General features: G+C 42.6%; 1 protein-coding gene across 3 annotated transcripts in view; it reads right to left on the bottom strand.

The window, feature by feature from the left end:
• KLKB1 (kallikrein B1) overlaps positions 1 to 15,270 on the bottom strand; it is a 194,258-nt gene that overhangs the window by 94,135 nt on the left and 84,853 nt on the right. For all 3 annotated transcript variants that reach the window (XM_069744368.1, XM_069744367.1, XM_069744366.1), the window contains 2 exons: positions 9,904 to 10,063; positions 9,576 to 9,685 (listed from right to left, as the gene is read on the bottom strand). In XM_069744368.1, coding sequence (XP_069600469.1) covers positions 9,576 to 9,685; positions 9,904 to 10,063 — 270 coding nt within the window. The remainder of the gene's footprint in view (positions 1 to 9,575; positions 9,686 to 9,903; positions 10,064 to 15,270) is intronic.

Below are 15,270 nucleotides of genomic sequence, written 5' to 3'. Positions count from 1 at the left end.
GCTAATCAAAATCATTAAGCCTAATAGTGTTGTACAGGCCAGAGTTCACATTTCCTACTCAAAATCAGTTGGGCTAATACTATGTTGCAGTCAGGATTCAGGAGGCCCCAATAGCTAAACAAAATCATTAGGACTAATATTGTTGTTCAGGCACACTATCTAAATAAATACTGATTGTAACAGGTGACTGACAGATCTGGGCCCAAGATTGTGAAGTGGCTGGTTAAAAGAGGGGAAGGCTACAAACAACATGAGTGGGGAAAAAGTGAGGTCGTGGTAGAAGGGGGAATATGCTTGGTGTTCGACGTGTACGTGGGTTAGGTGGTAATGTTTCTGAAAGCTCTACTGAACAAACCCCGTGTCATCCTTTTCAAAGACAACTAACAATAGTTGTTACTGAACGGGCTACTCAACTCTCTTTCTTTGGCAGATGCACAGTGGTACGCATTGTAGATGAGGGTCAGAAAGAGCATGTGCTCCAGTGGATGGCAAGTACTGCATCAAGTGGAATCTCCTCCTCTTCCTCCACCTTAACATCACACACAGTACAATCCTCAGAGGTGGCACCCCAATCACCCTTGCTTCCCTCTGCATCACAACTTTCCAAGTGCCCAACTGACTGTGGGGAACCAAAGATGGGCCAGTCTGCAGAGCCATTCACACAATCTATTCCATGGGCATCAGAGGTCTGCTCCATAGATTCACAGAGTAGGAAAGCATCTGCACCCATGCCCAAATTGTTTTCCTGTTGTATCCAGGGTTGGATGAAGTACGTTATGAGCAGAATCCCCAAGGGGTGGTACTGATGAGACTCAGATACCTGAGATTCTAGATTCCACTTGGTGTGCACCCAGAGGTACCCAGCTGAAAAGCTCAGTAGAGGAGGTGGAGGAGAGGTAGATGAGCAAGTTATGTTGTGGCTTGCCACACAGACAGTGAGTGATGAAACCATGACAAGCACTGCAAGAGTCAAAGTGAGTGAGAGCCTGTCAGCTGTTAAGGAAGTGAATGTCTGATGCTTTTTGTTTCACTTCATTGAAAAATCAGTTCTTAAAAAACAAGTTGACATGCAGCTTTGGCCATGGTGTGAACAACCGATGCATTTCAGCTCAATGGAGCCTTAATAATGGTTGTGGTTCAATGTGAATGGAGCCGTATATATACACAAATCCTACTGAACCACAATGATATGCTGCTCATATGGACTAATCGAATCATTCAAAGAGAGATCACCTGTTGACGTGTTAACTCATGCCCTGTGTATATAAATGGGAATACTAAATACAAACAGTGTGTGAATAAAAACAACAAGTGTAATACATACAAAGGACTAAGAATAAACCCACAAAAAAATAAAAAAAAAAACACTTAAACATGGAAATATAAATGCATTCAATGTTGACTTTATGTAAAACCATGTAGAGATTATGGAAACCAAAAAAATAAAAAAATAAAAACAAAAAAATAAACATTTTATAAGCTACAAATATTGTAAAATGAGATCATGTCTTATATTTAATCTAAATGGTTGTCTTGTTGCTAAAATGAAAATCCGAAAGGACTCACAATTCAGAATTTTTCTCTTAAAGTTACCACCCCTGACTGGGTTGTGAACTAGCTCAATAGGTTTGAATCTGAAAGATGTTGTGTATCCTGTATGTACTGACGAAAAATGTTTGGATGCCACCGATATGTTTACTGCTGCTGTGTTTGCGGGATCTAAAAGATGTTTACGTATGTGGAGCGCCCGCTAGGGCCATGGGGTACTCGGGCTGGGTCCGACGATTCTGAAGGGGGTGGTCACGGCAGCAGTGACCCGGTCCTTGGCCCTGGGCATCCAATAAAATTAATGAAATGAAGGGGAAATAGAGTCTATAGGGAGTTAGTTTGTGACTCCACCTGTGGTGTTTGGCAAAGGATGGCCAATGCTGCTTAAGGGGACCACTAGAGCTGATGGTAATGCAGCTGGGATGGTTCTACTCCCCACAGGTGGAGCGGGCCCCACGGCTATCGGTATAGTGGGTAAGGGATCGTAGACGATGGGGTGCAGGACTCAGGGTGCAGGAAATGACTGGAGGACACAAGGATTGCAGTTTCATTTACTTTTACTTGTCAGTTGCAGGTGCAGTCCGGGGCATGGGAAACAGGTGATGATGGGGTCCGGACAGCCTGGAAGCAACTTAGGGTCCACCTAGCCAGGTGGGTTTGGAGGCTTTCCTTCTGCGCCATTCTTTTGGGTCCTTCCAGCTTTAAGCTCTGTTCAAGTTTCTCTCCTGCATGCTGCTTCTAACCTGTATGGCAGACAGCGTGAGCCTATAGCGAGCACTGGTTTTTCACTAGCAGCCCCGGCTCTTGGTCTGCTGTGGTGCCTCCAGGAGTTCAGTGTGGCCAGGGAGCTTGCAGTTCCCTGCCCTCCAGATTCGACTGTCGGGGCGTACAGCACCCACACAGCCAAGGACTCTGGTGTCATCTTTGTCAGTGCTCTGTTCTGGGGTGAGCCTGGCTACAGCTTCACTCCCCAGGTTCTCCTCGACTCCCCTGAAACCGGGTGTTAGAGCTCCCCCTTCTGGCCTGGAGTCAGGAATGTGTTGGATGCTGGTGTTACCTGATAAGGGGACCCCTCCTTGCTTCCCGGCATGACATCACCCCCTGTGAGGGAGGCAATGCCACGGTGGCAACCAGACTCCTGGGGTGCCACATTTGTGTCTTTTTAATTTACTGGCTGTGCAGCATATATATTGCATGTTGCAAGGCATGCAGTCAATGAGGTACATCACACCTCTGCTATTGCAATATAAAAATCTTTGATGTTGTATGTTTTGCTTGTGACTGATGAGGTAAATGCTTTCGATTTGTCTACGTATTTGCATGAAATACATTTTGTATTGTCACATCTAAAAAAGCCTTGTAGTGCGAGCCATGTGTCAGAAATATGATGTTCATTGTGGCTGAATAAACTTGGGGACAAAATAGACCGTAAAGTTGGAGCTTTTCTGGCCACAAAACTGATCCGTATTTTTTAAAATCTCATGTAATTTATCGTCTAGGTTGAGTATAGGAATATACTGTATTTCTTGATGATCCGAACTATGTTGTAAAATTATGAACTGTACTGTGTAGAAAATGTAATAAACTTATTGTTCCTGTGTGTGTTGCGAGACTTATTTAAATTACAAGCAGCTGCAGAGTATGGTGGGAGACGAGGTCACAGATGTATGGAGGAGACAGGTTGTGGATGGCTTTGTACGTCATGGTTAGGGTTTTGTACTGGAGTCTCTGGGCAATGGGGAGCCAGTGAAGGGATTAACAGAGGGGAGAATTAGTGGATAAGTCGGGCAGCAGAGTTTAAAATAGATTGGAAGGGTGCGAGAGTGTTAGAGGGGAGACCACAGGGCAGGAGGTTGCAGTAGTCAAGGCGAGAGATGATGAGGGCATGGACTGGGGTTTTTGGAGATTCTTGGTTGAGGAATGAACGGAGTTGTGAAATATTTTTGAGTTGAAGTCGGCAGGAAGTGGAAAGGACTTGGATATGTGGTTTGAATGAGGGATCAGCATCAAGGATTACCCCGAAGCAGCGAGCTTGTGGGACTGGGGAGAGTGGGCAGCCATTTACTGTAATGTATAGATTCGTTGGGGGGGTCACGTGAGATGGGGGAAAGATCATGAATTCTGTTTTGTCTATGTTAAGTTTCAGAAATCTAGCGGAGAAGAAGGATGAAATAGTGGACAGAAATTGAGGGATTCTGGTTAGTAGGGAGGTGATATCTGGTCCAGAGATGTAGATCTGTGTGTCATCAGCATAGAGATGATAATGAAAGCCATGAGATTCTATGAACTGTCCCAGGCCAAAGGTGTAAATGGAGAAGATCAGGGGCCCTAGGACTGAACCTTGTGGGACTCCGACAGATAGGGGCGAGGTGAGGAGGTGGTGTGTGAGTAGGAGACGCTGAATGTCCGGTCTGTTAGGTATGATGAGATCCAGGATAGGGCCAAGTCTGTGATGCCAAGGGATGAGAGGGTCTGTAATAATAGGGAATGGTTCACTGTGTCAAAGGCAGCCGACAGGTCCAGGAGGAGGAGGACAGAGTAGTGTCGCTTGCTCTTGGTGGTTAAGAGGTCATTGGTGACCTTAGTTAGGGCAGTTTCAGTGGAGTGGTGTGACCAGAAGCCAGATTGTAAGCGGTAAAAGAGGGAGCAAGAAGAGAGATGGGAGGACAGTTCAAGGTAGACTTGTTGTTCCAGTAGCTTGGAGGCATAGGGGAGAAGTGATATAGGGCGATAGCTAGATACAGAGGATGGGTCAAGAGAGGGCTTTTTGAGGATAGGTGTGATGGAGGCATGTTTAAAGCTTGAGGGGAAAACACCAGTTGTTAGTGATAGGTTGAGAGATGGGTTAGGGTTGGGATGAAGGTTTGGGATGAAGTGGGATGGGATCGGGTCAAGTGCACAGTTGGTGAGATGTGATCTTGAGAGTAAAGTGGAGATTCGATCTTCTGTAATGGTGGAGAAGTTGGTTTTGGAGGTGGAGGGCTAAGAAGTTGGGAGGAAGGGCTCTGGGGGTTGTTGACCAAAACTGTCTCTGATGTTATCAATCTTCTGCTTGAAAAATGAGGCAAAGTCTTCAGCTGAGATGAGTGGGGAGGGAAGAGGTGCTGGGGGACGGAGGAGAGAATTGAAGGTGTTGAATAACTGTTTAGGGTTGTGAGACAGGGAGGATATGAGAGATGAGAAGTAGGTTTGTTTAGCTGCGGCGAGTGTGGTCTTGAAAGTAGTGAGGGACTGTTTGAATGTGATGAAGTGCTCATTGGAGTGGGATCTTTCCATCTGCGCTCAGCAGCCCTGGAAGCTCACCTCAGTTCTTTGGTCAGGCTGATGTGCCAGGGCTGTCTGTTGATTTTGCGATCTTTGGTATGTGTAAGTGGGGCAGCAGATTCCAAAGCTACAGCTATTGTAGTGTTATATAGTGCGGCAGCGTCATCCACATATCGCTGCAGCGTCGCTTAATGTGACGGTACCTTAACTCTCATCTAAATAAACAAGACTTGGATCTCCAATGACTTTTGTAATCAAGAAGCATACTGGGCAGACCTAGGCTATGGTGTCATTTTTAGTGTCACTCATTGATCTTGCATTATTGCAGTCTGTGACACCTTTGTCGTGGCTTCTGTGCCTGCTGTTGATGTTCCAACATTTTTTTTTTAAATGTAGAGACTCCAAGTTGGGTTGTCTGTAGTGGAACATGTTACTATTAGAAAACACGGCACTCAATAGATGTAGAGATTGGAGGTGCTCAAGTAGGGTGTCCACCCCATCGAATAAAGATGAATAAAACTTGGCACTCAATGTGTGAAGAAAAGGCTTCTTAATTTATTGATGCATCCAGATGAACAAAACTGCTAAACGTTTTCAGTCCACACCGGACCTTCGTCAGAGCGTTTCTTTGACATTGACTATGAAATATATAAACAAATACAGTATCACATGATGCAGAAGTACATGTCAAATGATGCAAACAAGAGTGATATATACTAGTGAATTTAGCACAAAAATATACGTGATGCTCCACCTGGTTAAAGGAACATGTGTCGGAGAGATGAATCTATCCAGAAAACAGATGCGCCGTGCGTGGTGGAGATCTAGTCCGTGCTGAGATGCTGGATAAGAGAAATAATAAATCCCGGTGACTAATGACGCAATCATGGTCATGTGGCCACAGGGAGATAGCGCATGCGCAGAGAGCGCTAGTGGAAATGGGAGGGCAGAGCAGGGAAAAAAAACCTTGCTAACCAGAACGCAAAGAAGCGGTCATGTGACCGCAAGCAAAATGCAAGCCAGACTGCAAGTGGTAGTGTAATAAACTGTATAAGTAGAGGAGGAGGAACAAAAGGGGAAAAGGCACAGAACATAACCCAGAAGTGCCGCCCCTCACTCAGCGTCGCTCCTTACTGCTCGGTAAATCGCTCCTCCAGGATCCGGTCCTCCAGGTACGCCGGTGCTTTCTGCGGCCCAGCTCCGCCTCCCCCCCCTCCCATGAGTTGCGGCATCTGTTTTTATTGCATTCGCTTACCCGGATCACAAGAATTTGTGATTGCAATCATTTTCAGGAAGAAACTGGGTATTATCTGACAGAATTGCAGGGGTGTTAATACTTTTGGCCATGACTGTACGTGTGTCTCTCTCCTCATCTCTTTTCTCCCAGGACCCATTCCGCCCATGCTCTCCTCTTCTACCACTGCCTTTTTTCTTTTCTCTTCTTTTTTCTTTTTCTTTCTTTTTTTATTTTTTCCTTGTTCCTATTTTTTCCATTACTTGTGCACTCCTTGTGTGCCCCGTTACGTACATATGCACGTTCTCACTCATTCTTTATTGTTTTAGGTCTTCACGTTAGATCTACCACTAAGCAACTCTATATATTCTCACTGGAGGAGCGTATTGTGTCTCTTTTCTGGCCTTTAACCATTTGAGTAGTGCATAGTTGGTATGTATCCTTTTTCGTTTCCCTCACTGAGCGAGGCATTTATTTACCTTGGCCACACCATCATCAGCGCTCTTCCATCCCTAGCACTATTGTTATTTCCCTTATCCAGCAACTCGGCACGGACTAGATCTCCACCACGCACGGAGCACCTGTTTTCTGGATAGATTCATCTCTCCGACACATGTTCCTTTAATCAGATGGAGCGTCACGTATATTTTTGTGCTAAATTCACTAGTATACATCACTCTTGTTTGCATCATTTGACATGTACTTCTGCATCATGTGATACTGTATTTCTTTATATATTTCATAGTCAATGTCAAAGAAACGCTCTGACGAAGGTCCGGTGTGGACCGAAAACGTTTAGCAGTTTGTCTGGATGCATCAATAAATTAAGAAGCCTTTTCTTCACACATTGAGTACCAAGTTTTATTCATCTGTAGTGGAACATGTGTCAGAGGCCCATTATACTGTTTCTACCATGGGGAAATTGATGCTCCTTTAGTGGTGTGATAGTATCCACATTATAAAAAATTGTTGTCACACACCACTGAAGTGGCATCAATTTTCCCCTAGTATAAACAGTATAATGGGCCACTGATGCCCATTCCACAACAGGCAACCCACCAAATGGACATTCAACTTGGAGTCTCCACATTTCAAAAAATTATTATCAAAGTTGAGTCTCCATCTGGTGGGTTGCCTGTTGTGTCAGAGGTCCATTATACTGTTTCTACTCTGGAAAAGTGATGCCAATTTAGGGGTGTGTGACAATCATTTTTTTAAATGAGGAGACTCCAATTTGTGTTTCCATCTTTCATCTTGTGGGTTGCCTCTTGTGGAAAGGGTGTCAGAGGCCCATTATACTGTTTCTACTCTGGGGAAATTGATGCTCCTTTAGTGATGTGTGGCAATAATTTTTTGATACGTTTGCACTTCAAGTTTGGTCCCCTTCATATATGTTGACTGTAGCAGTAGGGCTCCCAGACCGGCAGGCCTGCACTTATATTCAGTGAATTACCTGTGTTACTATACTTACATTTTCCTACCAATAATAGTCTACAAAACTGACGTTTGTGCCACCTAAGTGTGGCTGGGAAAAAAAAGTTTGAGCTGTTGCATGAGGTATCAGGGCTCCCTGCAAAGAATGCTTTCACCGCTACCTTACCCATCTTGTCTTAATTGAAACTTCATTTCAAATCTCTAAATGCTGGTCCAGACCCTGATACCTCATATCACATGACGGGGTCATCGATGAGTTGGATTTCCGGCACGCTTGCCGGAAGGGCGAGTTAAATGCCGCTGTCAGAGTTTGACAGTGGCATTTAACGGATTAACAGCTGCGGGTGGATTGCAATTCCATACACGGCTGTTAGAAGCACATGTAAGCTGTTTACGACAGCTGACATGTGCTGGGAAAGATGTGGGCTCAGTGTCAGAACCCACATCAAAGGGATTGAGTCCAACATCGGTGTACTATTACGCCCAATGTCGGAAATGGGTTAAGATTGCAGCTTGCAATCAAAACATGTTGCTTTCTCTTTCCTTATTGAGTTTTTGTCTATTTGGATGCCATGGAAGCTTGAAAAATGTTATAATAAAATATTGCATTTTTACTCAAGGAGCTGATACAAACATCTTTTTTTTCTAGCCTGAATATGTCTGATCAATACATACACTTAGTAGCATTGGAATGCTATTAATGTGGTTATTAATTGTTGTCTGAATGTTGCTCTGCATATTTATTGCACTTGGACAGGCAAATCATCAAGATCTGCTGCTGGCATATCTCATTACAAATGCTGACAAATGGCATCTGAGATGGTTTTAATTGGAGACAAGTCTGAATGCACTGTAGGACAAAGCTGGGCAAATGTTTAGGCCATGTATTACTGCCCACAATAACAAAAGCAACATGCTTGCTCGCATAGTTGTATTGAAAATAGGTTCCTAGTACACTTTGGAGAAATGGTTCTAGGATCCATTCTGTATTGCAAGTGAAACTGAAAGCCGAAGACCAAGTCTAAGCCATCAGTGTCTAAACAAAACCATCAGTATGTGTTTGCATGACAATCTCCTAGCTACAGGTGTTCCATTGACCTTAGGCCTCCATTCTCAAATGTTTTCATGGTGAAGAGTAAAACAGCAATGGTTGTTCGAATGGAAGCCTTTTCTGTTTTGCTCTGTGATGAGTTCTGCTTTTCTCCTAGATGCAATGATAGCCGGAGATTAGTCTGGAAACCACATAGACAATGCTATGAAGAGGGTTTCACGAGATAATGCTACACTGATCCCACTTTCGGGACTATGGAGTGGAATGACATGATGGCCAGACTTCTTTAGTCCTCATTCCCGAACAGCTTAGCATTACATTGATTTGGTCATTGGAACTGTCAGTTCTCCAAAATGTTTCAAGAGCCATTTTTCAACACAACAAAGCCAGACAACATGTTGGTTATGCTGCTGTGAGTGGCCTGTATTGCTTAATTGTGATTCTATAGCCTGCACTGCTTCTTGACAAAAGATGTTGCCAGTAGCAGATCTTGATGATTTGAGGGAAGAATATTCCTCAGAAAGCCATTAATAGCCTCATCGATAGCATGCCAAGGTGTGTAAGTATTCCTGCACATGACGCTCATACTCAATACTGAATAAAATAAGGTGTTTACATTTTTTTCCATTTTCTTCAAAATTTGTATAGCATTAATATGTCTATAAATCCTGTGATTTTTACAATTTCGTGCCTTTTTCATGATCATCATTCATAGAATCATTTGTTACTAAAACACCAAATAATTGGGTAGTTTGACTCAAAATTCCATTTCTCGTTTTCCAATCCATAGTGAAAATTTGCTGTCTATACGATGCATCTTGGGTTTTGCATTGGGGAGTCCATAGGAAACCAAGGAAATGAATATTTAAAAATTATATTTTGCTTGCAGTCAGTATACTACCTACTATTTCATATTTTCTTGGCAACAGCAATTAACTATACAGTAGTAGGCTTTCTTTTTACTAATAAGTAAAATTCATTGCTCAACAACTCTAAACACCTCTAAATACTACACACTTTATATGTGAAAATAAAAATATTTACCCAGCGAAGACATTCCACAAGCTTTTAATGAGAATCCACACATAACGTTGGGAAGTTGTCTTATTCTTGTCGGCATTCCTTTACCAGAATATTTGAAGTAACACATGTTTCTGTAGAAATAATGAATCAGGGACTTTGATCAGACATTTATACTTGCCAATGTATCAATATTAATAAAAAAATCATAAACATTACAAATAAAACTCAGCAACCATAGAAAGAGAAAGTTTTCTGGGCTATGACAATATTTGTGAACCTTTAGGTGATTATTTTTAATAAAGATATTACTGTGACATGAAATACTTGTAGCTTCAGTCACGTCACTCACCGTAGTTGAATGCTGTGGAATTTCTCTGTAACATAAGTAAAGAACTGGCAATGTTCATTATTGGTGCAGCGTTCTCTACATTCCTCCACACTGGTTACTTTAGAAATGTTATAACTTGTCCCAATCATGTCAAGTCCAGAAAAAACCTTATCACGGCAGGCTAGAGTAAATAAAAGAAGTGTATAACTGTTTTACCAGCAAAAAAAGAACAATGGCCCCAAGTCATCAAGCAATTTTCTGCGACTTTTTAATGTAAAACTACTTTAAATCTGGCTATATCTTGGCAAAAATGGCTTATAAATATTTCGACTTTAACTTGAGTCCCTGCCAGCTCTGCCCACTTTTTGAAACATGGGTGGAGCTGAGATGGAAGCTGGTGTGCTCAACCATGCCTGACAAATGCATTATAATTTATGACATAAAATTGGCTTAAATTGATACAGAAATGTACTTGAGTCAGTGTTGCCAAACCGCTCAGAAATTACAGGACAGTCAAAAAAATAAATTAAAAATGACTGAAAGTCGCTCCCAAACAGAAAATTGGTGTGCACAGGTGCATATTAAGAGTTTACATCTCTATGCGTAACTAACAAATAAAGTTGCACTCTTTAGTGCTATAGCATGTAAACATTAAATATATGAAATTTGAATTCCATTACTGCTCTAGATAATAAGAAAAAATGAAGATACTTAGCACATAATTTGTCCAATTCATGCATGCCCAGCAGCCATCGACAAGGCGATCTCCTGTTGCTGAAAACTTAACCTAATGTGAATCGTTTCCTAGGCTGAAGCCAACATTTACATGGGTAGGAAAGATCCTGTTGTAATAAAAACCGCTATCGGCGGAGTGCTCAGTCAGATAGCCTATATACAGCTCTGGCAAAAATTAAGAGACCACTGCAAAATGTTCAGTTTATCTGATTTTTCTCTTTACAGGTATACTAGCTGAAGAGCCCGGCGTTGCCCTGGCATACTACCTAACCGTGGTTAGTTATAATAAATTACAATCATTATATAGCACATAAAAACATTTCAGATTTTATACTCAACCCTACAGATTTGCAACACAAATAAACTAAATGATTACCCAAGTATTGATAGTATTTTATTTTCAACTCATTCAAGAGCCTTTTGGATAAACAACATTTTTGTTTTTTGGTGAAAAGATAAACAGATTTTTTGGCAGTTCCAACTCTTGAACAGGCCACGTAAAGTTGACCATGAGAAAAGCACGGAGAATGCAATTCGATCCCTACTACTTTCAAGGATTGTCCCTGAGCCTTGTTAATGAAAATTGCAAATGACAGTCGAAAGGAAACTGGAGGCGTTTAAAATCAAAAGGCAAATCAGATGGAATGAGAAGAATTCTTGGAATGAAAAGGTCCTCTCCTTTGGCACATCCTGCTGCTGAGCTGTGTCTAATCCTACCCTGTGTGATATCATCTGCTGAGCTGTGCATCTAATCCTATCCCGTGTGATAACGACTGCTGAGATGTGTATCTAATCCTATCTTGTGTGATACTGTCTGGTGAGCCATGTGTTATGACCTGGTGGTTAGGAGCACCTGGAATGACCTGATAGTTAAACCTCATACAGGACGAGCTCTGGGATGTGGGAACTCTGCTGACCGCAAGCCCTAATCCTATCACACACACTAGAAATAGCCGTGGAGCGCTCCTGACCAGACCTAGGCGCCTCGTCACAGCCTAAGAACTATCTAGCCCTAGAGATAGAAAATAAAGTCTACCTTGCCTCAGAGAAATTCCCCAAAGGTAAAGGAAGCCCCCCACATATATTGACTGTGAGTAAAGATGAAAGTCACAAACGCAAAAATGAAACAAGTTTCAGCAAAGGGAGGCCAGACTTACTAAATAGACAGAGGATAGGAAAGGCAACTTTGCGATCAGCACAAAAACCTACAAAAGACCACGCAGAGTGTGCAAAAAAGACCTCCACACAGACTCACTGTGCGGAGGGACCACTCTGCATCCCAGAGCTTCCAGCTAGCAAGACAAAATCATGATAACCAACTGGACAAGAAAACAGTGAACAAATAATGACTATCAGGAACTTCTGCAGGAGAAGGCAGGTCACCAGAGAGATCCAGGAGTGAACTGAACAAATGCAAAAACTTGGACAGCTGGCATGGAGTAACGATCTGAGAGGAGTTAAATAGAGCAGCCAACCAAAGGATAAACCACGTCACCTGTGTAAGGAACCTCAGAAGCCGCAGCTTCACTCATAGCCACCAGAGGGAGCCCATAGACAGAACTCGCCGAAGTGCCATTCACGACCACAGGAGGGAGTTCGACAACAGAATTCACAACAGCCATGTATCTAATCCTGTCCTTGTGTTACTGTCTGCTGAGTCGTGTATCTAATCCTATAATGTGTGATACAGTCTGTTTTGCAGTGTATCTAATCCTATCCTGTGTGATACTGACTGCTGAGCTGTGTATCTAATCCTATTCTATGTGATACTGTGTCCTGAGCCATGTATCTAACCCTATCCTGTGAGATACTGTTTGCTGAGCCATGTATCTAATCCTATCCTGCGTGATACTGTCTGCTGAGCTGTGTATTTAATCCTATCCTGTGTGATACAATTTGCTGAGCCATGTATCTAATCCTATCCTTTGCGACACTCTGCTGAGCCGTGTATCTAATCCCATCCTGTGAGATACTGTTTGCTGAGCCATGTATCTAATCCTATCCTGTGTGATATGGCAGAAAGGGGTTAATCTCCCACGTTTTTTTTTATTTTTTCAGGGAGAATTTAGATACCAAATTTAAAAAAAAAACACTAGGCCTTTCTATGGCCCACTATTTAAGAAAGATGGCACACTCAGGACTGGCAGACAAGCAGAAAGGCAAATATTAATCTCCCACTGTTTTTTTTTTTCAGGGAGAATTTAGATACCAAATTTAAAAAAAAACCACTAGGCCTTTCTATGGCCCACTATTTAAGAGAGATGGCACACTCAGGACTGGCAGACAAGCAGAAAGGCAAATAACATACATAGTAACATAGTAACATAGTTAGTAAGGCCGAAAAAAGACATTTGTCCATCCAGTTCAGCCTATATTCCATCATAATAAATCCCCAGATCTACGTCCTTCTACAGAACCTAATAATTGTATGATACAATATTGTTCTGCTCCAAGAAGACATCAAGGCCTCTCTTGAACCCCTCGACTGAGTTCGCCATCACCACCTCCTCAGGCAAGCAATTCCAGATTCTCACTGCCCTAACAGTAAAGAATCCTCTTCTATGTTGGTGGAAAAACCTTCTCTCCTCCAGACGCAAAGAATGCCCCCTTGTGCCCGTCACCTTCCTTGGTATAAACAGATCCTCAGCGAGATATTTGTATTGTCCCCTTATATACTTATACATGGTTATTAGATCGCCCCTCAGTCGTCTTTTTTCTAGACTAAATAATCCTAATTTCGCTAATCTATCTGGGTATTGTAGTTCTCCCATCCCCTTTATTAATTTTGTTGCCCTCCTTTGTACTCTCTCTAGTTCCATTATATCCTTCCTGAGCACCGGTGCCCAAAACTGGACACAGTACTCCATGTGCGGTCTAATATTAATCTCCCACTGTTTTTGTTTTTTTTCAGGGAGAATTTAGATACCAAATTAAAAAAAAAACACTAGGCTTTCTATGGCCCACTATTTAAGAGAGATGGCACACTCAGGACTGACACACAAGCAGAAAGGCCAATATTAATCTCCCTTTTTTTTTTTTTTTTTTCAGGGAGAATTTAGATACCAAATTTAAAAAACAAAAATAGGCTTTCTATGGCCCACTATTTAAGAGAGATGGCACACTCAGGACTGGCAGACAAGCAGAAAGGCAAATATTAATCTCCCACTGTTTTTTTTTTCAGGGAGAATTTAGATACCAATTTTTTTTTAAAAAAACACTAGGCTTTCTATGGCCCACTATTTAAGAGAGATGGCACACTCAGGACTGGCACACAAGCACAAAGGCCAATCTTAATCTCCCACAACTTATTTTTTTAGGGAGAATTAAAAAAAAAAAGAGGGACTGTCCTACAATTACTATCTCCCTGCAGTAATCTCAGCCAGGTATGGCAGGCAGCAATAAGAAGGAGTGGACTGCTGCACAAATTAAATCAAAAGTGTGGACAAACAAAAAAGATAGCTGTGCAGAAAGGAAGGAACAACAGAAATTTGTGCTTTGAAAAAAGCAGTTGGTTTGCACAGCGGTGTACACACAGCAATGGAGCTATCAGGGAGCCTTCTAGGGCAGCCCAATGAGCTACAGCGCTGAGGAAAAAAAATGTAGCTTCCACTGTCCCTGCAAACAAAAGGTAGTGTTGGACAGTGGAAATCGCTACAGCACAAGCGGTTTGGTGGTTAATGGACCCTGCCTAACGCTATCCCTGCTTCTGACGAAGCGGCAGCAACCTCTCCCTATGCTCAGATCAGCAGCAGTAAGATGGCAGCCGGCGGGAACGCCTCTTTATAGCCCCTGTGACGCCGCAGACAGCAAGCCAATCACTGCAATGCCCTTCTCTAAGATGGTGGGGACCAGGACCTATGTCATCATGCTGCCCACACTCTGCGTCCACCTTCATTGGCTGAGAAATGGCGATTTTCGCGTCGTTGAAACGCGACTTTGGCGCTAAAGTCGCGTACCGCATGGCCGACCCCACACAGGGGTCGGGTTTCGTGAAACCCGACTGTGCCAAAAGTCGGCGACTTTTGAAAATGAACGATCCGTTTCGCTCAACCCTAGTTGTGACAATTGTTTAAGGCAAATTCAGCTAATGATAGAAAAGATAATAAATCCCCCTGGTTATCTCACAAAAAATATCTGAGGTACATCTCCAAACTTTCGTTTAGATGTTCAGTCTGACCATTAGTTGAGGATGAAATGCTGAATAAAAGGATAGATGCATCCCCAGGCAAGAACAAAATGCCTTCCAGAATTTAAATAAAAAATTGGGCTCCCCATTCTGACATCACATCGAAGGGAACCTTGTGATGCTTCACGATCTCAGTGACAAAAACCTGAGCCAAGGTGTTAGCGTTGGGAGAGCAGGTAAACCTATGAAGGGTGCCATTTTACTGGATCTATCCATCACAACTAAGATAGCAGTGTTACCAGAAGAATAAGGAATATCTGAAAAAAAATCCATGGATAAATGTGTATATGGCCGGTCTGGTATGGTTAATGGTAGAAGAGCCACAGATAGACAAGTATACAGGGTTTTAGAAGTTACAGATATTACAGTAAGACACAAAGTCAACTACATCCTGCGGCAACCATGGCCACCAAAAACAGCAAGAAAGGAGGTCCAAGGTTACTATCTGGATGACCAGCGATAGCCGA

The sequence above is a fragment of the Ranitomeya imitator genome, chromosome 1, assembly GCF_032444005.1.
Source record: "Ranitomeya imitator isolate aRanImi1 chromosome 1, aRanImi1.pri, whole genome shotgun sequence".
Classification (NCBI taxonomy): Eukaryota; Metazoa; Chordata; class Amphibia; order Anura; family Dendrobatidae; genus Ranitomeya; species Ranitomeya imitator.
Note: the sequence above shows the minus strand (reverse complement) of the source record. Positions and strands in the feature narration are given on the sequence as shown.